General features: G+C 46.5%; 1 protein-coding gene across 8 annotated transcripts in view; it reads left to right on the top strand.

Moving 5' to 3' along the window:
- The window catches only part of mecr (mitochondrial trans-2-enoyl-CoA reductase), a 371444-nt gene that overhangs the window by 193250 nt on the left and 153082 nt on the right, over window positions 1-25112 (top strand). For all 8 annotated transcript variants that reach the window (XR_011942141.1, XM_072500869.1, XM_072500867.1 and 5 more), the window contains exon 6: window positions 17688-17790. Coding sequence is in view for 7 of the 8 variants with exons in the window: in XM_072500869.1 (XP_072356970.1) it covers window positions 17688-17790 (103 nt within the window). In the remaining variant the exon portion in view is untranslated. The remainder of the gene's footprint in view (window positions 1-17687; window positions 17791-25112) is intronic.

Here is a 25112-nt window from a genome sequence, read left to right as displayed (position 1 = left end):
TTCATATAGACTTAATCCTTTAAAATTGGCACAGGGTAACAGAGAGATTGAGAGTATGCTGAACAATGGTATAATTGAAGTGGGTTGCAGCCAATGGAGCTCACCCATAGTGATGGTACCTAAACCAGATGGTACCCAACGGTTGTGTGTGTACTATAGAAAGGTGAATGCAGTTACAAGAACGGACTCTTATCCTGTCCCACCATTGAAGGATTGCATGGAGAAAGTGGCACAATCTGCTTTTATTTCCAACTTTCAGACATGGAAAGAACATTTGAAACATCGTATGGAGTTCTTCGATCTACTTCAGGAGGCCGGTTTGGTGATGAACGTAGTCGAAAGTGAATTTGGAGAAGCCTGAATCACTTCCCTTGCGGAGTTTCCGATATCCTCAAGACAAAGGGAAATAATGCAATTTCTTAGCATGAATGAATTTGATCAAACAGTTGTGCATAAGTTTTGTGGCGTGATTACTCCACTGATGGCCTTGCTAAAGAAACCTAACAAATTTCAATGGACAGCGGACTTTCAACAGGCATTTGACCGCCTGAAAGCTGTGATCACCAATGTTCCTGTATTGGAGAATTGCAAGGGACTCTGTGGTCAGATTGAACTAAAGTACCTGATTCTAAAGAGAATTGCCGAGGAGTAGAGGAATGGATGGATCATGCAGAGACTTTGTTCAAAGAGACTGTCAATCAAGAAGGATTTCGGTTGGAGGAAGAAGAACAAAGAAAAATGGACTATATTATTATACCTGTTTGCATGTGTTGTTTTTTTTTTAAACAAAAAGGTATATTTACTGTGTACATTTCTTAGTGGATGGTGCAAAAGTGAAAAATGAGACCATCTTGAAGTTGATGGGTTTTTTTTTTCTTGGGGGGAGGTGTCATGTGAAAGTCCCTTTAAAAAAAATGGATGTGTAAGCAATGTACCTTTAAGAAAACAGTGATGTCAGAGAATGGGTGGAGCTCAGCTCAGTTCAGCCATTTTGAAGTTTCAGTTTTAAAATGTGCCTGGCTGGTTTTGCTGAGAGCAGTTTAAAAGTGCCTGGCTGTTTTGCAGTTTGAAAAGAGCTTGAGGAGTGTCTGTGTTTTGCAATGAGCTGGAGTTGCTGTGATGTCTGCCATGAAAGACCATCTCTGGATCATTTGGGTGATTTAAACTCATAATAGTAAAACCTTTAACCTGATGTGATTTTATTTAAAGGTGTTAAGTCTCTTGGCAGTTTGAAGGAACATTTTAAGGAATTATTTACTGTTGCAATATTTTCTGAGTTATCTTTGAAGTAAGGGGTGTTAAGAGATCCAATGTTTATTTGAGATGTTAAGTTGAGTTCATGGAATAAACAGTGTTTTGTGTTTAAAAACCCACGTGACCATAATTGTAATATCACACCTAGGGAAAAAGCCGTGTGCTCGGAAAAGTCACAATCCATTAAAGGGAGAGGTTGGTTGAACTCCGTGATACTTTTTGGGGTTCTCGCCCATAACAATGGACTTACTTGCCCCTGGTGCAGCTGGTGGACGGGTCTCTCCGTTTTGAGAGCCAAGTCCAAGAGAACGATTCTCTCTCGGAGGTTTCTTCTTATACCCGGAGGGGCTTCGTGCGTTTTGGGCGGGCCTTAAACTTGGCCCCAATTAATTGGGCCGCATCTTGATCACTGGTATTGATCTTGACCAATAAAGGGGTGGGTGCCCTGATAGCTGGGCGTGTCTTTGGTGGCCGTTGGCCTTGCTTTGTTTGCATTTTCGGTTTGGGGAACTGGCGCCGGGATGTCTGGAGCTGTATCGGTTGCTTGAGTGTCTTTCCTTTGTTCCCGGAGATGGGCCATCAATATGTTAATTGACCGACAGTTTCAGTCCCGCCTGGGAGCTGCCTTCCCAATACGCATACAGGCTCTGTGCCTGCTTGCTTTCCTAACATTGTCCATAGTTCCCTACATTCATTGCGAGCATCCATTTTGTATTCTGGAAGTGGCCATCCCAGATGGCTACAGAGGGCATTAGCTATGAGGAGCGGTTGAATAAACTCGATTTGTTCTCACTGGAATGAAGGAGGTTGAGGGGCGACCTGATAGAGGTCTACAAAATTATGAGGGGCATAGACAGAGTGGATAGTCAGAGGCTTTTTCTGAGGGTAAAGGGGTCAATTACTAGGGGGCATAGGTTTAAGGTGCGAGGGGCAAGGTTTAGAGGAAATGTACGAGGCAAGTGTTTTTCACAGAGGGTAGTGGGTGCCTGGAACTCGCTGCCGGAGGAGGTGGTGGAAGCAGGGCCGATAGTGACGTTTAAGGGGCATCTTGACAAATACATGAATAGGTGGGAATAGAGTGATACGGACCCAGGAAGTGTAGAAGATTTTAGTTTAGACGTGCAGCATGGTCGGCACAGGCTTGGAGGGCCGAAGGGTCTGTTCCTGTGCTGTACCTTTCTTTGTTCTTTGTTCAGGTACAGGCAGGTATAACTGAGTGAGGCAGATAAAGGTATCCAGGAGTTACGGTTGCTTTCAACGGATTTGAGCTTCTTGCTCCCTGTGTGAACGACAGTGGGGACTGTAGGGAGGATGAGCAAACTGACCACAGTACCATGGTACAGGGAGCCATTCAAGTTGGGCGGGGGGGAGAAAAGGGAAATGTAGGCTGGTATATTTATGGGCATAGACACTGTATTCTGTGACCAGGATCGAGCGTGCCGAATGTTATATTGCCTATCTGATGCCAGGGTTCATGGTATCTCATCTGGGCTGCAGAGAAACTTGGAATGGGAGGGGAAAGATCCAGTTGTCGTGGTACACATAAGTACTAATACGTAAGTTGAACAAGGTTAGAAGTTCTGCTGAGGAAATATGAACAGCTAGGGGCTGAATTAAAAAGCAGAACCAAAAAGGTAATCATGCCCAGATTATTACCTGAGCCATGGGCTAATTGGCACAAGGTCAATAAGATTAAAGAATTAAATGCGTGGCTCAAATGTTGGTGTGTGAGAAATGGGATCGAATTTATTGGACATTGGCATCAGCACTGAGGAAAGAGGGAGCTGTTCCGATGGGACGGTCTTCACCTGAATTATGTTGGGACCAGAGTCTTGGTGAATCACATAACTAGGGCTGTAAATAGGGCTTTAAACTAAATAGGAGGGTTCAGTTATATGGAAAATTAGAAAATCAAAGTTAAAAGATAGGTTAGGAGTCCAGATTAGTGATGAGGTGGATTATTACCAGAAAATGAAAGGAAGGGACAAAACGTGTGAATGTCATATTGCAGCAAGGAATCGTATAAGAGTAGGGATTTTTGATAATAGAACAAACTTAAATGCTTTGTGTCTGAGTGCACAAAGCATTCGGAACAAAATTAAGGAGTGAACAGCGCAAATAATGACAAAGGGGTATGATTTGGTGGTGATTACGGAGACATAGTTACAAGCATACCAGATCTAGGAGTTGAATATCCAAGAGTACTCAGTCTTTGGATGGATAGATAAAAGGACAAGGAGGTGGTGTAACTTTGCTTGTAAAGGAAGGGATCAATGCTGTAGTGAGAAATGAAATGGGAACTAGTGATCAAGACATGGAATTAGTCTGGGTAGGAATAAGAAATAGCAAAAGAAAGATCCCTGGTCGTACTAATCTGTAGGTCCTCAAATCGTGCAGCACAGTATAAACCAAGGGGATTTTAAGAAAGGTATGACAATAGTCATGGTTGATTTTAATAAGCATATAGATTAGATTAATGAAATTGCCTGGGGTAGCTTTGAGGGAGAGATAATTGAATGTTTTAGGTTGTTACTCGGAGCAATATATTTTGGAACCAACCAGAGAGCAGGCTGGTATTGTGTAATGAGGAGGGATTAATTAATGACCTAATGGTTAAGGACCTTTTCAGGAAAACTTATAGCGCGAAAAATTTCAAATTCAGTTTGATTTTGAGAAACTGGAGTCCCATACTCACGTTCTGGAGTTAAACAAAGGTAATTATGTTGGCATCAGGATAGATTTGGCCCTAGTGGTCTGGGCAGGAAGACTAAAAGATTAGACAGCTAATGAGCAGTGGCAGTTTTTCAAGGAGATATTCAATTCCTCCCAACTGAAATATATTTCAGAGAGGAAGAAAGATTGTAAGAGGGGCAAAAAACATCCAAGGCGAAGCAAGGAAAAAAAAGATAACATAAAGGCAACAATGAAGGCATATCATATTGCAAAGGCCTGTGGAAAGCTGGAAGATTGGGAAATCTTTGAAGAACAACACAAGGTTACTAAAAATTTTATAAAAAGAGCAAAGGTGAATTATGAAAGAAAACTAGTGCAAAATATAAAAAAGGATAGCAAAATCTTCTATAAGTATATAAAAGGGAAGAGAGTAGCTGAAGTGAATGTTGGTCCTTTGGACCTTTGAGACCTAAGAGTTGCATTATAGTAAAGGAAAAGAGAAATAGCAGTGACTTTAAATCCATATTTTTAATAAGAATTAATAATGTTTATTGGTACAAGTAGGCTTACATTAATACTGCAATGAAGTTACTGTGAAAAGCATCTAGTTGGCACATTCCGGCGCCTCTTCGGGAACACAGATGGAGAATTCAGAATGTCCAATTCATCTAATAAGCACAACGGAGGAAAGCCACGCACACACGGGGAGAACGTGCAGACTCCGCACAGACAGTGACCCAAGCCGAGAATCGAACCTGGGACCCTGGCGTTGTGAAGCAACGGTGCTAACCAGTGTGCCACCGTGCTGCCCTCAGTTTTCATGGTGCCAGGCACTAGTTCCATCCCAATAGTAACAGGTAACGCAGAGGCAATAGAAAGGGAGGAACTTAGAACAGTCATCATCAATAGGGAAAATGTATTGGGATTGAAGAAAGGCAGGTCCCCAGAGTCTGATGGCCCACATCGTAGGGTCTTAAAGGAAGTAGCAGCAGAGATAGTGGATCCATTGGTTATAATATTCCAAAATTCCTTGGATGCATGAAAGCTTCCAATAGATTGGAACAATACTTATGTAAGGCCCTTATTCAAGGGGAGGGAGGCAGAAAGTAGGAAAGTATAGATCAGTTAGCTTAATACCTGTCGTTGGGAAATCGTTAGAATCCATTCTTTCGACAGTGATAACAAGACATTTGGAAAGCCAAATGGCAATCCATAGAGTCAACAAGGTGTATGAAGGGTAAATTGTGTCTGACTAATTTGTTAGAGTTCCTCGAAGATGTAACAGGCCAAGTGGATAATGGGGATCCTGTGGATGTTGTATGTCTGGGCTTCCAGAATGCATTTGGTAAAGTGCCATCCAAAATGTTAATACATAAGTAAGATCACATGGGATTAGGGATCATTTATTAGCTTAGATAGAAATCTGGCTAACCGACAGAAGGCAGAGAGTTAGGATAAATTGGACTTATTCTGGCTGGCAAGATGTAACTAGTGGGATGACACAAAAATTCAGTCCTTGAGCCCCAACTATTTACAACATATATTAATGACTTGGATGCAAGGATAAAAGGTACTTAAGCCAAATTTGCAGATGACACTAATCTGCAAATTAGATAGTAAGCTGTAATGAGGAAATAAGAAATTTACAAATGGATATAGATAGGTTCGGTGAGTCGGTCAAAATTTGGCAGATTGCATTTAACGTGGATAAGTGTGAGGTTATCTATTTTGATGGAAAAATTGAAAGGCAACTTGTTATCTCAATGGAGGGAAACTTCAAAGTGCTTTGGTGCAGAGGGATCGGGGTGCCTTCATGCATGAATCGTAGAAAGCCCCTAAGCAGGTACAGCAGGAAGGCAAATGGAATTTTGGCCTTTATAGCTAAAAGAATAGAGTATGAAAGTAGTGAAGTATTGCTGCAACTGTACAAAGCATTGGTGAGACCACACCTGGAATACTGAGATATAGTTACAAGGAGACCAGGTCTGGGAGTTGACTATCCAAAGATACTCAGTGTTTTGGAAAGATAGACAGAAAGGAAAAGGAGGTGGTGTAGCTTTGTTAGCAAAGGAACGGATCGGTGCTGTAGTGCAAAATTATATTATTACTGGAAATCAAGATGTAGAATCAGTCATAGATTGTCATAGAATTTACAGTGCAGAAGGAGGCCATTCGGCCCATCGAGTCTGCACCGGCTCTTGGAACGAGCACCCTACCCAAGGTCAACACCTCCATTCTATCCCCATAACCCAGTAACCCCACCCAACACTAAGGGCAGTTTTTGGACACTAAGGGCAATTTATCATGGCCAATCCACCTAACCTGCACATCTTTGGACTGTGGGAGGAAACCGGAGCACCCGGAGGAAACCCACGCACACACGGGGAGGATGTGCAGACTCCACACAGACAGTGACCCAAGCCGAAATCGAACCTGGGACCCTGGAGCTGTGAAGCAATTGCGCTATCCACAATGCTACCATGCTGGAGAGTAATAAGAAATAGCAAGGGAAAAAGGTTCCCGGTGGGAGTAATCCATAGGTCCCCTAATAGTAGTTCCACAGTAGGACTCGGTATAAACCTGGAAATACTGGGGGCTAGAAAGAAAGGTATGACAATAATCATGGATGCTTTTAATATGCATATAGACTGGATTAATCAAATTATCAAGGGTAACCTCGAGGGAGGGAGTGTATTAGAGAATGTTAGTTTGAACAAAATGTTGTCGAACCAACCAAGGAGGAGGCTGTTTTGGATTTCGTATTGTGTCATGAGATGGGATTAATTAATGATCTTGTGGTAAAGGATCTTCCAGGGAAGAGTGATCATTGCATGATGGAATTTCAAATTCATGTTTGAGGGCAATAAACTTGAGTCCCACACTATTGCTGTTAAACCAAGGTAATGACATAGGCATGAGAATGGATTTGGCCCTAATGGACTAGACAGAAAGACTAAAAGGTAGGACAGTTGATGAGCAATGGCAGATAATTAAGGAGATACCTCGTTAGAATCATAGAATTTACAGTGCAGAAGGAGGTCATTCGGCCCATCGAGTTTGCACCAGCCCTTGGAAAGAGCACCCTACTTAAGCCCAGATCTCCAATCTATCCCAGTAACCTCACCTAACCTAACCTTTTTGGACAATAAGGGCAATTTTAGAATGGCCAATCCACCTAACCTGCACATCTTTGTTCCTCCCAACTAAAATATATTCCAGAGAGAAATGAAAATTGGAAGTGGGGCGAAGCAAGGAGGTCAAAGATAACATAAAGGCATACCACTGTAAAGGTCAGTGGCAGACTAGGGATTGGGATACTTTTAAAGACTAACAAAGGGTTACAAAAAACGTAATAGAAAGAGCAACGGTAAATTATGAAAAAAATCTAGCGTAAAATATAAAAATGGATAGCAAAAGATTCTTTAAATATATAAGAAGAAAAAGGGTAGCTAAAGTCAATATTGATCCTGCAGAGGACAAGACTAGGGAGTTAATAATGGGGATCACAAATGGCAGAGACACAAAATCGATATTTTGCCTTGAGTTTTGCATTGTAAGACACACAAATCCTCCCAATAGTAACAGATAACGCAGAGGTTGTGGAAAAGGAACAACTTGTAACATTCACCATCACTCGGAAAATGTACTGAGCAAACTATGGAATTAAAGGTAGACAAGTCCCCAGGGCTTGATGGCCTACATCCATAGTGTATTGATGATATTCCAACATTTCCTGGATTCTGGACAGGTTCCAATGGATTGGAAAAAGGCTAATGTAACACCCTTGTTCAAAAAGGGAGAAAGGGAAGTAGGAAGTTGTAGACCAGTTAATTTAACATCTGTCATTGGGAAACTGTTGGAATCCGCTATAGAGGGAGTAGTAGCGGGACATTTGGAAAGTCAAAATTTAATCCATCAGAGTCAGCATGGTTTTATGAAGGGTAAATAGCGTTTCACTAATTTGCTGAATTGCTTTGAAGATGTAACAAGCAAAATAGATTATGGGGTCCTGTGAATGTTGTTCACCTGGACTTCCAGAAGACATTTGATAAGTGCCGCACAATAAGTTAGTACACAAGATAATATCCCACGGGGTTAGGGGTAATATATTGTAATAGCTTGGATAGAAGATTGGCTAACCGACAGAAAGCAGAGAGTGGACCTCTGGTGATGGGCATGTGCTGAATGGACGCAGGAAAGGTGGCTCTCATTTTGGAAGTTGGAATTTGGCACGTTTAGTCCAAAAATAGACTACTAAATTTGCAGGAAAAAACCCAATCCTCCTTCAAGATCACCACAGCTACCGGAAAATGACCGCAAACAATTCTAGGAGCCGAAAAAAACGTCAGGATCAGTAAGAGCCTGGAAAGGAAGGCCGAGGCGATGATGGACATTTGGAATGGGATGTAGCCGGTTGTACCCGAACAGGCCAGGTCACCAAGGCACTTGTCGGACTACCCACTGTTAAGCGATTGAATGCATATCCTAATACTGGAGCTCCTAAAGCACAGAGACGCCATCAAATTAGACATGATGGCAATGTTGAAGGGAACGGTTGCGTGTGCCCTGGCCCCCTTCAAGGTGGCACTGGAAAAGACGAGCAACACCTGAAGGCGCAGGAGACAACCATAAGGGAGCTGGAGAAAGCAGCGACCAACCAGAGCGACCGAATTGGAGAACGGAGATGGCAAGGTTGGTGGCAACCTAGGGGACTGTGAAAGGGAAGGCCGAGGACCAGGAGAACCGGTCGCAATGCCAAAATCTCCGCATTGTGGGCCGACCGGAGGGTATCAAGGGCAGGAACCCAATGGAGTAGTGGCCCAGATGCTGGGGCAACTGGTATGGGGGAGAACTTCCCCAAACCTCCAGAGTAGACCGAGCCCACAGGTCACTCTGGCCGAGTTATAAAACGGGGGAGCAGTCCCAGGCTATCTTGTGAAGCTGCACCGGTACCACGACAGGAAGAAGATTCTGAATTGGGCAAGGCACACATGATCCAATAAGTGGGAGGGACACTCAATCCGTGTGTACCAAGATATTGGGGCAGACCTGGCTAAGTGCTAGGCTGATTGCAACACCAGGCCAAAGGCAGCTCTCTACAAGAAAAAGGTGTGGTTTTGGATGTTGTGCCCTGCCCATCTTTGGGTAACCTTCCAGGGGAAGGAGTATTACTTCACTGCATCAACTGTAGTGGATGAATGAGTGAGCAGGCACAGGCTGGGAAGGCTGCAGCAACAAGAGTGAACATGAACTTTTTTTGGAAAAAGGATAATTGCGCAGGATGGAACTGCCTTATTTTCGACCTGCTATGAATCCCAGGAAGGAGGGGGTGAGAGCGATGAGGTGCAGAAATGGGTGGAGAGAAAGAGGAGAGGGTGGTGTTATATTACTCTTTTGGTAACCTATCTCGTTGCTCTTTCTTCTTATCCAGAATGGTCTGATGGTGTGATTCGGAAAAAACCACGAGTCTTCAACTTAAAGCAAACTAATTTATTGAGTAACGATTGATTAATATTGAGTTTGCACGCTCCACAGAACTACAACTAGTAATCAAGTAATTTATATTACAGTATTATCTAATTCAAACTACACTTGCTAAACTATGCTGTGATCTATCTATCTTACACTCTACTGTCTCTCCACTCCTGATTGGAAGAGAGACTAAGATCCTCCAGGTCAGCATTTTCAAAGTCGGGGTCGCGACCCGCGGGCGGGTGTTGGGAGGGTCGCGGAGCCATCCGTCGCGGCACTCCCAATTGCACAAATTCGCTCGCAACAGCCGCAGCAGCGGCATTCAAAATGACAGCCACGACCGTATAAAAAAATGCAGGTGCACTGCGTATGCGCACCCGCTCATCAGACAGACCCATCACGAAATCAGGGCAACTATCAAACATAGCGAGAGAGTTGAACAACATGATGGAGCATATGGGGCAGTGGACCTCTGGAGGTTCACATACCCAGGGGAGAAAGAATTCTCCTTCTTCTCCCAGGGTCATAGAGTCTACACCAGGACCGAGTTCTTCGTAATGGGCAAAGCAGTGCTTCCAGGGATAGTAGGAGCAGAGTGCTCTGCAATTGTAAGCTGGAGCCACACTCCACACAAAGTAAGGTTGGAGATGGTCCAGGCACAACGCACCCCATGTAGGCTCCTTGCCGACAAGCCATTCTGTGAATAAATTTCACAAGCCAGAGATGGGAACGTTACCAACAACCAGAATGGGGAAGTTCAACCCTCCACGTTCTGGGAGGCACTGAAGGCAGTGATAAGGGGGAAATTATTGAATACATAACGTGCAATGATCGAAAGAAGAGGTTAACAGGAGGTGGATCTGCGGTGTGCCACAGTCCCGACCGTGGAACTACTGGTGGAGAGGAAAAAGCAACAAATGCACTTTGATCTGCTCTCCACCGGAGTGCACCAGATACGGGGGACCTTTTACGAGCATGGAGACAAAGCCAGCCATCGACTGGCCCACCTGCTGAGAAAGCAAGCAGCCACGCGAAAAATAGTTCAGGTTAAAGACAGGAGTGACAAGCTAATGGCAGTGGCAGAAGAGATCAATGAAGCCTTTGCTACCTTCTACTGGGAGCTGTACACCTCCAAGCCCCTGGACGGGGACTCGAAGATGAAGTAGTTCTTCGACGGACTGGACATGCCTGTCTTGGGGGAAGATAAGCGACGGGGCCTGGAAGCACCTTTAGAACTGAGGGAAGTCATGGAGAGCATGAACTCCATGTGGGTGGGGAGGAGGCCAGATGGATTCCCGGTGGACATCTATAACAAATTTGTGCCAGCACCGGCACCGCACTTGTGGGAGATTTTCGCAGACTCACTAGCCAAGGGTACCCTGCCGCCAACTTTGGCTCAGGCCTCAAAATCGCTCATCTCCAAAAAAGACAAGACGCAACGGAGTGGAGGTCCTACAGACCTATCTCACTCCTTCAAACCGATGCTAAAGTCCTGGCGAAGGCCCTGGCCAGGCGGCAAGAGCTGCGCGCGGGAGATCAGATGGGCTTTGCCAATGGCAGGCAGCTAACAGCAAATGTCAGTAGCCTGCTGAACGTGATCATGATTCCATCCGAGGGAGAACACCCAAAGTGATTATCTCCCTGGTCGCAGAAAAGACCTTCGACAGGGTTGAATGGAAGTATCTCATAGAGGTACTGAAACAGTTTGGGCCAGGGTTCACTCCCTGTGTGGAACTACTGTATAGCGCTCCCATGGCGAGTGTATGGGCAAACACCACCAGCTCTAGATGCTTCTGGCTGGACAGAGGCATGAGGCAGGGATGTCCGCTCTCCCCGCTGCTGTTTGCCCTGGCCACGGGGGATCGCCCTGAAAGAGGCGAAGGAGTGGAGACATATCCAAAGGGGAGACAGAGCATAGAGTCTCACTCAATGCAAATGACCTGCTCCTCTACATCTCATACCACCTGGCCAGCATTGGAGGAATAATGAAACTCTTGAAAGAGTTTGGAGCCTTCTCTGGTTACAAGCTTAACCTGAGTAGAGCAAAATCTTCCCTGTGAACTTGCAGGGGGTGGAGCAGAGCTGGGGGGGACTGCCATTCAAACTGGCCCAGACCAAATTGCGTTACCTGGGGATCCATATAGCTCATGACTGGACACAGGACCTCTACAAACGGGCTTTGCCAATGCCAGGCAGCTAACACCTGGACCAGAGGGGTACCAATATCCTGGGGGGGAAATTTGCTAATGCTCTTCGGGAGGGTTTAAACTAGTTCAGCAGGGGATTGGAAACCTGAATTGTAGCTCCAGTATACAGGAGGTTGAGAGTAGTGAGGTCATGAGTAAGTTTTCAAAGTTGCAGGAGTGTACCGGCAGGCAGGAAGGTGGTTTAAAGTGTGTCTTCTTCAATGCCAGGAGCACCGGAGAAAGGTGGGTGAACTTGCGGCATGGGTTGGTACCTGGGACTTCGATGATGTGGCCATTTCGGAGACATGGATAGAGCAGGGACAGGAATGATTGTTGCAGGTGCCGGGGTTTAGATATTTCAGTAAGCTCAGGGAAGGTGGTAAAAGAGGGGGAGGGGTGGCATTGTTAGTCAAGGACAGTATTACGGTGGCAGAAAGGACGTTTGATGAGGACCCGTCTACTGAGGTAGTATGGGCTGAGGTTAGAAACGGGAAAGGAGAGGTCACCCTGTTAGGGGTTTTCTATAGGCCTCCGAAAAGTTCCAGAGATGTAGAGGAGAGGATTGCAAAGATGATTCTGGATAGGAGCGACAGCAACAGGGTAGTTGCTATGGGGGACTTTAACTTTCCAAATATTGACTGGAAACGCTACAGTTCGAGTATTTTAGATGGGACCGTTTTTGTCCAATGTGTGCAGGAGGGTTTCCTGACACAGTATGCAGATAGGCCAACGAGAAGCGAGGCCATATTGGATTTGGTACTGGGTAATGAACCAGGACATGTGTTACATTTGGAGGTAGGTGAGCATTTGGTGATAGTGACCACAATTCGATTGCGTTTATTTTAGTGATGGAAAGGGATAGGTATATACCGCAGGGCAAGAGTTATATCTGGGGGAAAGGCAATTATGATGAGATGAGGCAAGACTTAGGATGCATCGGATGGAGAGGAAAACTGCAGGGGATGGGCACAATGGAAATGTGGAGCTTGTTCAAGGAACAGCTACTGCGTGTCCTTGATAAGTATGTACCTGTCAGGCAGGGAGGTAGTGGTCGAGCGAGGGAACCGTGGTTTACTAAAGCAGTCGAAACACTTGTCAAGAGGAAGAAGGAAGCTTATGTAAAGATGAGACATGAAGGTTCAGTTAGGGCGCTCGAGAGTTACAAGTTAGCTAGGAAGGACCTAAAGAGAGAGCTAAGAAGAGCCAGGAGGGGACATGAGAAGTCTTTGGCAGGTAGGATCAAGAATAACCCTAAAGCTTTCTATAGAAATGTCAGGAATAAAAGAATGATTAGGGTAAGAGTAGGGCCAGTCAAGGACAGCAGTGGGAAGTTGTGCAGGGAGTCCGAGGAGATAGGAGAGGTTCTAAATGAATATTTTTCATCATTATTCACACAGGAAAAAGACAATGTTGTCGAGGAGAATACTGAGATCTCCTGAGACTAGAAGGGCTTGAGGTTCATAAGGAGGAGGTGTTAGCAATTCTGGAAAGTGTGAAAATAGATAAGTCCCCTGGGCCGGATGGGATTTATCCTAGGATTCTATGGGAAGCTGGGGAGGAGATTGCTGAGCCTTTGGCTTTGATCTTTAAGTCATCTTTGTGTACAGGAATAGTGCCAGAAGACTGGAGGATAGCAAATGTCCCCTTGTTCAAGAAGGGGAGTAGAGACAACCCCGGTAACTATAGACCAGTGAGCCTTACTTCTGTTGTGGGCAAAGTCTTGGAAAGGTTTATAAGAGATAGGATGTATAATCATCTGGAAAGGAATAATTTCTGGAAAGGAATAATTTGCTTAGAGATAGTCAACACGGTTTTGTGAAGGGTATGTCGTGCCTCACAAACCTTATTGAGCTCTTTGAGAAGGTGACCAAACAGGTGGATGAGGGTAAAGCAGTTGATGTGGTGTATATGGATTTCAGTAAAGCACTTGATAAGGTTCCCCACGGTAGGCTACTGCAGAAAACACGGAGGCATGGGATTCAGGGTGATTTAGCAGTTTGGATCAGAAATTGGCTAGCTGGAAGAAGACAAAGGTTGATGGGAAATGTTGAGACTGGAGTCCAGTTACTAGAGGTGTACCACAAGGATCTGTTTTGGGGCCACTGCTGTTTGTCACTTTTATTAATGACCTGGAGAAGGGCGTAGAAGGATGGGTGAGTAAATTTGCAGATGACACTAAAGTTGGTGGAGTTGTGGACAGTGCGGAAGGATGTTACAAGTTACAGACAGACATAGATAAGCTGCAGCGTTGGGCTGAGAGGTGGCAAATGGAGTTTAATGCAGAAAAGTGTGAGGTGATTCATTTTGGAAGGAATAACAGGAAGACAGAGTACTGGGCTAATGGTAAGATTCTTGGCAGTGTGGATGAGCAGCGAGATCTCGGTGTCCATGTACATAGTTCCCTGAAAGTTGCCACCCAGGTTGAGAGGGTTGTTAAGAAGGCGTACTGTGTGTTAGCTTATATTGGTAAAGGGATTGAGTTTCGGAGCCATGAGGTCATGTTGCAGCTGTACAAAACTTTGGTGCGGCCGCATTTGGAGTAATGCATGCAATTCTGGTCGCCGCATTATAGGAAGGAGTGGAAGCCTTGGAAAGGGTGCAGAGGAGATTTAGCAGAATGTTGCCTGGTATGGAGGGAAGATCTTATGAGGAAAGGCTGAGGGACTTGAGGCTGTTTTCGTTAGAGAGAAGAAGGTTAAGAGGTGACTTAATTGAGGCATACAAGATGATCAGAGGATTGGATAGGGTGGACAGTGAGAGCCTTTTTCCTCGGATGGTGATGTCTAGCAAGAGGGGACATAGCTTTAAATTGAGGGGAGATAGATATAGGACAGATGTGAGAGGTAGGTTTTTTACTCAGAGTAGTAAGGGCGTGGAATGCCCTGCCTGCAACAGTGGTGGACTCGCCAACACTAAGGGCATTCAAATGGTCATTGGATAGACATATGGACGATAAGGGAATAGTGTAGATGGGCTTTAGAGTGGTTTCACAGGTCGGTGCAACATCGAGGGCCGAAGGGCCTGTACTGCGCTGTAATGTTCTATGCTCTAAATGGAATCTGACGAGTCTGGCGGAGGAAGGTGAAAACGACCTGTAGAGGTGGGGCTCACTCCCACTCTCACTTGCAGGAAGAGTGCAGACGATCAAAATGAACAAGCTGCCCGGGTTCCTATTCCTGTTCAGATCCCTCCCGACCCACATCCCCAAGGTCTTTTTCAACACAGTTGGTAACTTAATCATGATGATTGTGTTGGGGAGGAAGAACCCAAGAATGAGGAAGAAGGTCCTGCAAAGGAGGAATATGTGGAAGGCCTGTCCCTCATGAACCTCCAATTCTACCACTGAGTGACCACCGCAGAGGTTCTGCGCAGGGATAATCCTCCCAAGCGCCAGCCACAACTGCGTGCACCACCGACTCCTCCGCCACCCCCGCCCTGGCCAGATACTCAAAAGGCTAAGTGGTAGTAGCCAAGCTCCGAATGTTGACTGAAATGTGGCAGCTCTTCGGACTAATCAAAATGCCCATCATAGCCCCATTGCGTGGAATGGTAACACGGTGGTCAGCACTGTGGTTGCTTCACAGTGCCAGGGTACCAGGTTTGATTCCTGGCTTGGGTCACTGTCTGCGTGGAGTCTGCACGTTCTCCCTGTGTCTGCGTGGGTTTCCTCCGGGTGCTCTGGCTTGTAATACAGAACAATGCCTGTAGCGCGGGTTCAATTCTCGTACCGGCCTCCCCGAACAGGCGCCGGAATGTGGCGACTAGAGACTTTTCACAGTAACTTCATTGAAGCCTACTTGTGACAATAAGCGATTATTATTATTATTATTATTATTAATGTAAGCCTACTTGTGACAAAGATTATTATTATCTGCAACAACCATCGTTCACTCCCGCAACTAGAGGCAGAGACAGGACGAGGGGACATTGATGGTTAGGGACATGTACACGGACGACAAAGTAGCGACCCTGGGGTAGATGTCCCGAATCCAGGAACCAGGCAGGCACCACAGCCATCTGTATTATTGCTCTTTGCTACTGAGAACCGTGGCAATTCCTCTTACTAGACTGTCCCCTGCTACCACCACATTCCTTTTTGCTCAATCCCCTGCCCTGCCTCACAAATTCAATTGTTTCCTGCGCCATGATCAGTCAGCTCATCCACCCTGCAGACCGCACTCATCCAAACAAACTGAAAGAACTACAAATATGTTCGCCAAAACCCTTAAGTCCTGAGCCACCTCACACCCGCCTGCCACCTTCCCCAGACCTCCTCACACCCGCCTCGCAGGCCCTTCGGTCCCAGGCCACCTCACACTCACCCCGCCTGCCCTTCGGCCACAGGCCGTCCCACACCAATCCGCCCAGCCTTTGGCCCCAGGCCTACTCACGTCTGCCCACCCTTCAGCCCCGGGCTGCCTCACGCTCGCCCACCCTTCAGCCTGTGCCCACCCGCTCTTCAGTCCTGCCCAGGCAGTACCCTGGTACTGCCGAGGTGGGTCTTTCATTGGTAAGGTCCATCAAAGTGGGGGGGGGGGGGGAGCTGGAGGTTCCCATGTTCATGGGAAGGTGGTGCCATGGGCAGGGATGGAGAGGGTCTGTCTGGGGGGGGGGTTCTTTTATTGTTTAATTTTCCATGAGTTAGCCGCCCACCCTATCAGCAGGAAATTGCAGGAACACCTTTTTTTCCCCGCAAAATGTTTGAATATACAGCAGGAAAAGCAGGTAGTGCAACTGGCACGCTGCACACCACTTTTCTAGCCCAACTTCATATCCTGCCAAAAAATGGCAAAATTCTGCCCTGTATCTTTATTACATGCACTGTCTTCATTATGAGTTGTCATTGCTTTTCTTGGGTGCACAGTATTTAGTGGTCTTTACCTTGAGTTGAAGTGAAATCAGAAACCAGTTTTATTTTGACATGTGTGATGCATGTAGGAATTTCAGATAAAAATTGTATTCTATGCATTTGGAGTAGTAAAGGTTAAAAGCCTGGGATAGTGGGTGTATGACTTCTACAGCAATGTTTTTTTTAAAAATCCTGGTTTTCAAGACGAGCAGTCACTGGTAAACCCACAGGGGTGGTGCACTGCCAGCGAGAAAAGAGAATCCCAAAGGCCAAAGAATTCCGGCCATCGTGTTTAACTTTAGTAAGATTATGTAATTAATGGGCACAGTACGAAGTCTTACAACACCAGGTTAAAGTCCAACAGGTTTGTTTCGATGTCACTAGCTTTCGGAGCGCTGCTCCTTCCTCAGGTGAATGACGCCTGGGCATTCACCTGAGGAAGGAGCAGCGCTCCGAAAGCTAGTGACATCGAAACAAACCTGTTGGACTTTAACCTGGTGTTGTAAGACTTCGTACTGTGCTCACCCCAGTCCAACGCCAGCATCTCCACATCGTAATTAATGGGAGCAGCCAGGGGTTGAAGCAGTCAGGTTTTGGAGTTCAGTTTTGATCTGTCTGTGAACAGACTATTTCTCTCAAAGTAATTTAGTTTACTGATTTTGCTTGTGAACAGAACAGCAGTTTTTGAAAAGACTGGCAGGTTAAACAGTAGTGCGACACAGGCAACAATCTGTAAACTGGTTCCTGAAGGATCTCTCTTTTCCAAAACAGTTCACCCAAGACATCTCTTTTTCAGCAAGTATTGCTGGGTTGGCTAACTGTATTAAAAAGTGTTTTTTGACCTGAGCTATGTTTTGCTTGAGTGGAGATAAAAGGTAGCAGTTTAGAGTTAGACTTTTATTGTCGTTGTCAAGCATTGGTTAACTGGTAATTGTAAGCTTTTTTTTCTGACGTTAGAATTGGAAAATACTGTGTTAGTTACAAAGTTTGTTTTTTATACACCATATCCCTATTGTGCGTGGAAACACTCCTAAAGCAAAGTATTCTTTCCTCAGTCTTACAAATTAAATTAAATAATGGGGTTTCTGTCCGGTATTCTAGTAACTGTTGGGGTCTGGTTCAGGATTATCATAAATCTTTCCGGTGACAGTGAAAGCTACATTTAGCCAACCTCGATATAAAGCATAACAGAATTGAAGTCATACTGACATGAATTCTTAAATCTTTTTCCACCCCTTGATGTTTCTTTCCAGACCAGACTTACAGCAGTTGACGGACAGCCTGATTTCAATAGGAGCTGACTATGTAATCACAGAGGAGGCACTCAGAAAACCAGAGATGAAAGAATTATTTAAGGTAGCTTTTGGAGAAATTTCAATTTCTATTTCCATGGTACGAACTAATCAATAGTTTTACTTTTGGATAACATCAAAAGAAACAAGCTGTGGTTTTGTCTGAGCAATTGTTTCGAATACAAGCTCACTGTGTTCACTGTTTTACTGCACTAAATTGCAGGGTATATTCAGACATATATATTCCATACACGTTCCTTTTTAAAAAAATATTTTAATTAATATTTACATTTTTACACGCCACAAGAAACGTATGAAATGGTTATAATTTACACGTTCCTTTTCGGCACCCCTCCTCCAACCCCCTTTTCCCCCCTCCCCTTTTCTGCTGTCTTCGGGTCCTGTCCTAGGACCTTCCTTTCTCCGTAGATGGTTTGTTTGGTGTATGTTTTATTCTTATAGCTTTGTGAAGGGCCCTCTGATCCCATGTTGGTCTCTCCCTGGGCTCTCCTTTGGCGTTTCCTTGGGTCTCTGCCCCCTGTTGCCTTCGCCCCCTCATTCTTGTCTGCTTTCTGTGCCCCTGATGGTTCCCGTGTGTCAGGGGGCTCGGAGGTGTACAGTCCCCGATAGAAGGCCTCAAATACTTGGTTGACCTTTTTTGGTTCGACTACCAGTCCGCCCCTGCTGTTCTTTACCAGTGCTATCTCCCTCGTGGCTGTCTGCTTTCTCAGCTGGTGAGCCAACAGGTGGCTAGTCTTCTCTCCGTGTTCATAAAAGGCCCCCCGTTTCTGGAGGAGTTGGCGCGCTGCCTTCCTGGTGAATATCAGGTTAAAGTCTATTTGTAGCTTTTTCCTCTCCGCCAGAAACTCTACGGTTGAGGCCATATCTCCTGTCAAGGTGAGAATCCTGTGTGGTCCCCCCCCCGGGACTGATCTTTCCCACTCCTTCTGCCCGATCCGTTGCTATCCTCTCTGCATCCACTTCACCCTTTCCTGCGCTCTACTGTCCTCACCCCTTCCTTCCTGTGAGCTTGTGTTCCTGCTCAAAGCGAGGCAGTGCCATCCCGTGCAAAAATTGTCCATATCCATAACTTTTATCTTTCGCTCCCTGCGTCTTCTTCACTGCTGCTTTGTTTGCCTTTTGTCCAGGCCATTCACCCGCACGAACCCGTTCGCCTCTACCGAGGTGGTGAAATGGTGTTCTTTATTCTGGAATGTCACCCAGAGCATGGCTGGGAATAACATCCTGATATGTATACTGTTCTTGTACAGGGCCGACTTCGCGTGATTAAACTTGGCCCTCCGCTTTGCCAGGTCTGCCCCAATGTCCTGATACACCCATATTCTGTGTTCTTCCCAACTGCTCACTTTGGTTTGCCGAACCCAACGCAGGATCCTCTCCCAATCCTGGCACCTGTGCAATTTGGCGATTATCGCCCTTGGCTGCTCCCCGGCTTTGGGCTCCAGTTGAAGTGACCTGTGGACCCTGTCGATCACTGGTGGTTTGGGGAGCCTGTCACTTCCAACCAAGTTGCCCAGCATCTGGGCCACGTAATCAGTCGGGTCTATGTCCTCGATCCCCTCTGGCACGCCCACTGTTCGAATATTCTGTCACCTAGACCGGTTTTCCTGGTTCTCGGCCTTCCCCTTCAGGCTCCCTTGGGTCACCACCAACCTTTTAACATCTGCTTCCAGAGGGACGATCCTGTCGCTCTGGTCGGTGGGTGCCTTTTTGAGATCCTGGATTGTCCACCCCTGACCCTCCAGCTTCCCCATCCCATCGAGCGCCGTCTGCAGGGCGACCAGCGCCTCCGCCACCTTGACCAGCGCCTCCGCCACCTTTACCACTACCACTTTGATCTCTTCCTTCATCACGGTCAATTCCTTGGTTAGGAATGTTTTCCATCCCTCTCCAGGTGGGGGGGAGCCCATTGGCTGGGTTGTTTGCCTCCCTCTTTCAGGGGTGGTCAGTGACCCCTCGCCTGGTGGGTCTGCTGCCTCGCCCGCTTGCAGCTCCTGCCCTTTTCCAACGCTTCTGGATTCCCTGCGGCCTCTGGAGCTACTGCCTGCTGGCATATTGCCCTCCTTTGCCTTTTCTGTTTAGGAGTCCAATTAGTCCGAGTTTTCAGGCTAAATTCAGCCAAAAATGCCTATTTTACTTTATTCTGGAGGAGAGCCACCTGATGTGCTACTGCTTAGCACGGTAGCACAAGTGGATAGCACTGTGGCTTCACAGCACCAGGGTCCCAGGTTCGATTCCCTACTGGGTCACTGGCTGTGCGGAGTCTGCACGTTCTCCCCGTGTCTGCGTGGGTTTCCTCCGGGTGCTCCGGTTTCCTCCCACAGTCCAAAGACGTGCAGGTTAGGTGGATTGGCCATGAAAATTGCCCTTAGTGACCAAAAGGGTTAGGAGGAGCTATTGGGTTGCAGGGATGTGGTGGAAGTGAGGGCTTAGGTAACTCGGTGCAAACTTGATGGGCTGAATGGCCTCCTTCTGCACTGTTCTACGTTCTATCCCCGTCACTGGAAGTTACATACACTTTCCTTTTTGAGTTGATTATTGAAATGAGTTTGAACTTAGTAGGACTTGGCAAAATTGGAACTCGAGAATTACTCACCAAATGCAGGAAAAGCTGGCATGAACATATGAACATGCGAATTAGGAGCAGGAGTAGGCCAGTCAGCCCCTCGCCCTTGCTCCCTCATTCAGTAAGTTCATGGCTAATCTGACTAACCTCCTGCCTACGTCATACTCCCTTGCTTATCAAGAATCTATTTAGCTCTGCCTTACAAATATTCAGATTCTGTTTTCACCACCTTATGAGGACAAATGTACCAAAGACTCACGACCCTCAGAGAGAACAGTTCTACTCATCTCTGTCTCAGATGGGCGACCTCTTATTTTTAAACAGTGATAGCTAGTCTAGAATCTCTCACAAGAGCGAGCATCCTCTCCGCATCCATCCTGTCAATACCCCTCAGGACCTTAAAAGTTACAGTCAAGTCACCCCTTCCTCTTCTGAACTCCAGTGGCTGCAAGCTTAGTCTGTCCAACCTTTCTTCTTAAAACAAGAGATTAGTCTATTTGTGGTATTAATCTGGCAAACCTTCTCTGAACTGCTTCTGACATCCTTCCTTAAATAAGGAGATCAATTCTGTACACAGTACTCCAGATGTGATCTCACCAGTGTCCTGTGAAACTGAAGCAAAATCTCCCTACTTTTGTATTTAATCCCCCTCGCAATGAACAATGATATTCTGTTAACTTTCCAAATTATTTGCTGTATTTGCATAGTCGCCTTTGTGATTCATGCAATTGGACACCCAGATCCCTCTGAAAAATAATGGAAATGCTGGGAGGTTGAAAAACAAGAAAATGGAGTTGTGTGATTATCTGGGTATCGGTATCTTGGAAATGCATTAGTGTTACTCAAGTTAATGAGAAATTAACACAAAATATTTCTTCCCACTTAAAATGGAAGATCGTAGGTGGGATTCTCCGTCTCGCCAGCCGGCCAATGGGGTTTCCCATTGTGGGCAGCCCCACATCGTCAGAAATCCCTGGGCTGCCGGCGCAACGGAGAATCCCGACAGCAGAGAATCTAGCCCCATATTCTTTCTCTCCAATGTACAATTACAAGAGTGTTCCTCAAATTTAAGTTTGCTGAAGTTCACAAGTTTCTATCAGTTATCAGAACATCCTGGGCGCGATTCTCCACTCCCGCACCGGCTGGGAGAATCGCCTGGGCCGCCAAAATTTCCCACGACGCCGGTCCGACGCCTTCCCGTGATTCTCCCAAGTGGCGGGAACGGCCCCGTCGAGTTCCACGGGCCGGAGAATCGCCCGAGACACCCAAAATGGCGATTCTCCGGCACCCCTGCTATTCTCAGGCCCAATGGGCTGAGCGGCCAGCCCAAAACGGCGGGTTCCCCCTGGCGCCGTCCACACCTGGTCGCTGCCGTCGGGAACGCCTGGGGGGCGGCCTGCGGGGGGGTGGAGGGGGGAATCCTGCACCGGGGGGTACCTCAAATGCTGCCCCGCAAGATCCGTCTGCCATCTTCTTGCGCGGGTGACGGCAGTTATGCGGCGCCGGCCGCGTCATGTATGCGGCGCCGCCTTTACGTGGCGACAAGGCCTGGCGCGTGTAAATGACACGGCCCCGCTCTTAGCCCATTATCGGGCCCTGAATCGGTCGGGATAGGGGCCGTTTCGCGCCATCGTGAACCTTGATGGCGTTCACGACGGGGTGGGCACTTTGGCGCGGGAGTGGAGAATCCCGCCCCTTATATCTGTGAAAATTGATTATCTTCAACAGCAATGTGAACTGGGTGAATAGGGGTGGGGTATGAGTGCTGCCTTGGAAAGAGCTTGCTTTGCTCCTATTAATAATACATAAATTAACACATGATGATGGGATACAATGCTAAATCTGCTGCCAACATCCTTATTAAGATGTAGCTGTGGTATTCATTTTTGATTCCTTGCTTCCATTCTTTAGGAAACAAATTCATGACTCCGCTTTCAACCACAGTCCCATACCTATCAGCTAAATTTAAAGAGCAAAACCTTAATTAAACTTAATCAACCTTAATTAATGAGTTAGAAATTGCTCAAAAGTACTGACACATCAATTGAAAATGTATACGTATATTTTCCAAACTCCATAAGCTGGGCTACACTACATTTCCATGCAGTCTTTCATTGAGGAGAGAGCTGTCCTCCTGTGAACTTACTGCATATGGAGCAAGTTATTTTCTCACAACAGCATAAAGAAAGCTTTGTCACGCTGGGTAACTACTGAGTAATTACTTAAGTGCCTGAAAAAAGTAGGAGAATGAGCTTTATACCACTTCAACCCTCTTTTTCTTGAAAACGGTAACACTGACAGCTGTGTCAGCTATGGCTCGTTGGTAGCACTCTCTGAGTCACAAGGTTCTGAGTCCAAGTTCAACTCCAGGACCTGAGCACAAAAAAAATCAAGCTGACATTGCAATGAGGCTCAGAGTGAATACGCCACTGCTGCAAGTGCCATCATTTGGAAGAGACATGAATTTAGAAAATATATAATAGGGCAACATAAGGTACTCAATGTAACTACTTCACACCGGCATCGGGTGAAGCATACAGGTGTGTTAGTGTTAATGAGGTCAGTTCATAAGAGGGTCGTTTAGGAGCCTGGTAACAGCAGGGAAGAAGCTGTTTTTGAGTCTGTTCGTGTGTGTTCTCAGACTTCTGTATCTCCTGCCCGATGGAAGAAGTTGGAAGAGTGAGTAAGCCGGGTGGGAGGGGTCATTGATTATGCTGCCCGCTTTCCCCAGGCAGCAGGAGGTGTAGATGGAGTCAATGGATGGGAGGCAGGATTGTGTGATGGACTGGGCTGTGTTCACGACTGAAGTTTCTTGCGGTCTTGGGCCGAGCAGTTGCCATACCAGGATGTGATGCAGCCATATAGGATGCTTTCTATGGTGCATCTGTAAAAGTTGGTAAGGGTTAATGTGGACATGCCGAATTTCCTTAGTTTCCTGAGGAAGTATAGGCGCTGTTGTGCTTCCTTGGTGCTAGCGTCAACGTGGGTGGACCAGGATAGATTTTTGGAGATGTGTACCTCTAGAAATTTGAAACTGGTAACCATCTCCACCTCGGGCCCGTTGATGCTGACAGGGGTGTGTACAGTACTTTGCTTTCTGAAGTCAATGACCAGCTCTTTAGTTTTGCTGGCATTAAACTGAAATTAATCTGCTTGCTCAGGTGAATGTAAAGGATCCAGTGAGACCATTTTGAAGAAGACCAGGGGAGTTATCCACAGTGTCCTGGCCAATTTTTGTCCCTCTGTCAACATCAGAAAAACAAATGATCTGGTCATTATTGCATTGCTGACTGCGAAAACTTGCTGTGCACATATTGCCCACTGCTTTTCCTTCATTGCATTAACGATTACACATCAAAAGTACTTCATTGGCTGTCAAACATTTTCAGACACTTGGTTAAAAAGTGCTATTTAAATGCAAGTCTTTCTTTTATTGGGCCAGGTTTCACAGGTCCAGCAACATGCGAGGCAGTGGCACAGTGGTATTGTTGCTAGACTAGTAGTCCGGAGACTTGGTAATGCTCTTATCTCCCGGGTTCAGAATTATTGATAAAATACCTAAATTAAAAATCTAAAGATAACCATGTGAACCTGGTTCACTAATGTAATTTCGGCAAGGAAACCTGCCATCCTTACCTGGTCTGGCCTACATGTGACTCCAGCAATGTGGTTGATTCTTAAATGGAATGAAACTGGACTTCCGGGTGCGGCGATGACCAGCTAGGTCGCAGGTTTCGGCACCTCCCGTTTGAACGGACTTTTGGGCTCTTATTGGGAGCCCCAACGGCAATTTTTGACGGCTAAACCCATTGTGCGGTGAAACAGAAGGGAATCCCCCCCGGATGTACATGGAGAAAGGAGAAAATAGTGGCCGGATTGCAGAGGATCCTCTGGTGCAGCGGCAAGGAAGGGAAGCACAAAGCAAGATGGCGGCGGAGGGAGGCCGTTTGGTATGGGGCCCGGAACAGCAAGAGTTCCTTCGGAGATGTGTTGAGGAGCTAAAGAAGGAGGTGCTGGCCCCGATGTTGCAGGCGATTGAGGGGCTAAAGGAGGCGCAGAAGACCCAAGAATTGGAGCTTCGTGGCGTGAAAGCAAAGGCTGCCGAAAATGAGGACGAAATACAGGGCCTGGTGGTGAAGACAGAGACACAAGAGGCACTGCATAAGAGGTGTATGGAGAGGCTGGAAGCCCTGGAAAATAGCTCGAGGAGGAAGAACCTAAGAGTTTTGGGTCTTCCCGAAGGTGCAGAGGGAGCGGATGTCGGGGCATATGTGAGCACGATGCTTCATTCCTTAATGGGACCGGAGGCCCCAACGGGCCCCTTGGAAGTGGAGGGAGCATATTGAGTCCTTGCGAGAAGACCGAAGGCGGGAGAAATCCCTCGAGCTATAGTGGTGAGGTTTCACCGCTATAAAGACAGGGAGATGGTCCTGAGATGGGCGAAAAAGACACGGAGCTGCAGGTGGGAGAACGCGGTGATCCGCGTGTACCAGGATTGGAGTGCGGAGGTGGCGAGAGGGAGGGCGAGTTTCAATCTGGCCAAGGCGGTGCTCCATAGAAAGAAAGTTAAATTTGGTATACTGCAGCCGGCGAGACTGTGGGTTACACATCAAGGGAAACACCACTACTTCAAGACGGCAGAAGAGGCGTGGACATTCATTGAAGAGGAGAAGCTGGATTAGACTGGAGAGAGAGAGAACTTTTATAATAAAGTAGTGGTGTGATTGCGTGGGACTGGGAATCGGAAGGGGGGGGGAAAATTTTCTCTTTCCCCTCGATTGGGGGGGGGGGGCGGTATG

Source organism: Scyliorhinus torazame, chromosome 1, assembly GCF_047496885.1.
Source record: "Scyliorhinus torazame isolate Kashiwa2021f chromosome 1, sScyTor2.1, whole genome shotgun sequence".
Taxonomy (NCBI): Eukaryota; Metazoa; Chordata; class Chondrichthyes; order Carcharhiniformes; family Scyliorhinidae; genus Scyliorhinus; species Scyliorhinus torazame.
This window is presented reverse-complemented; position numbering and strand designations above follow the sequence as displayed.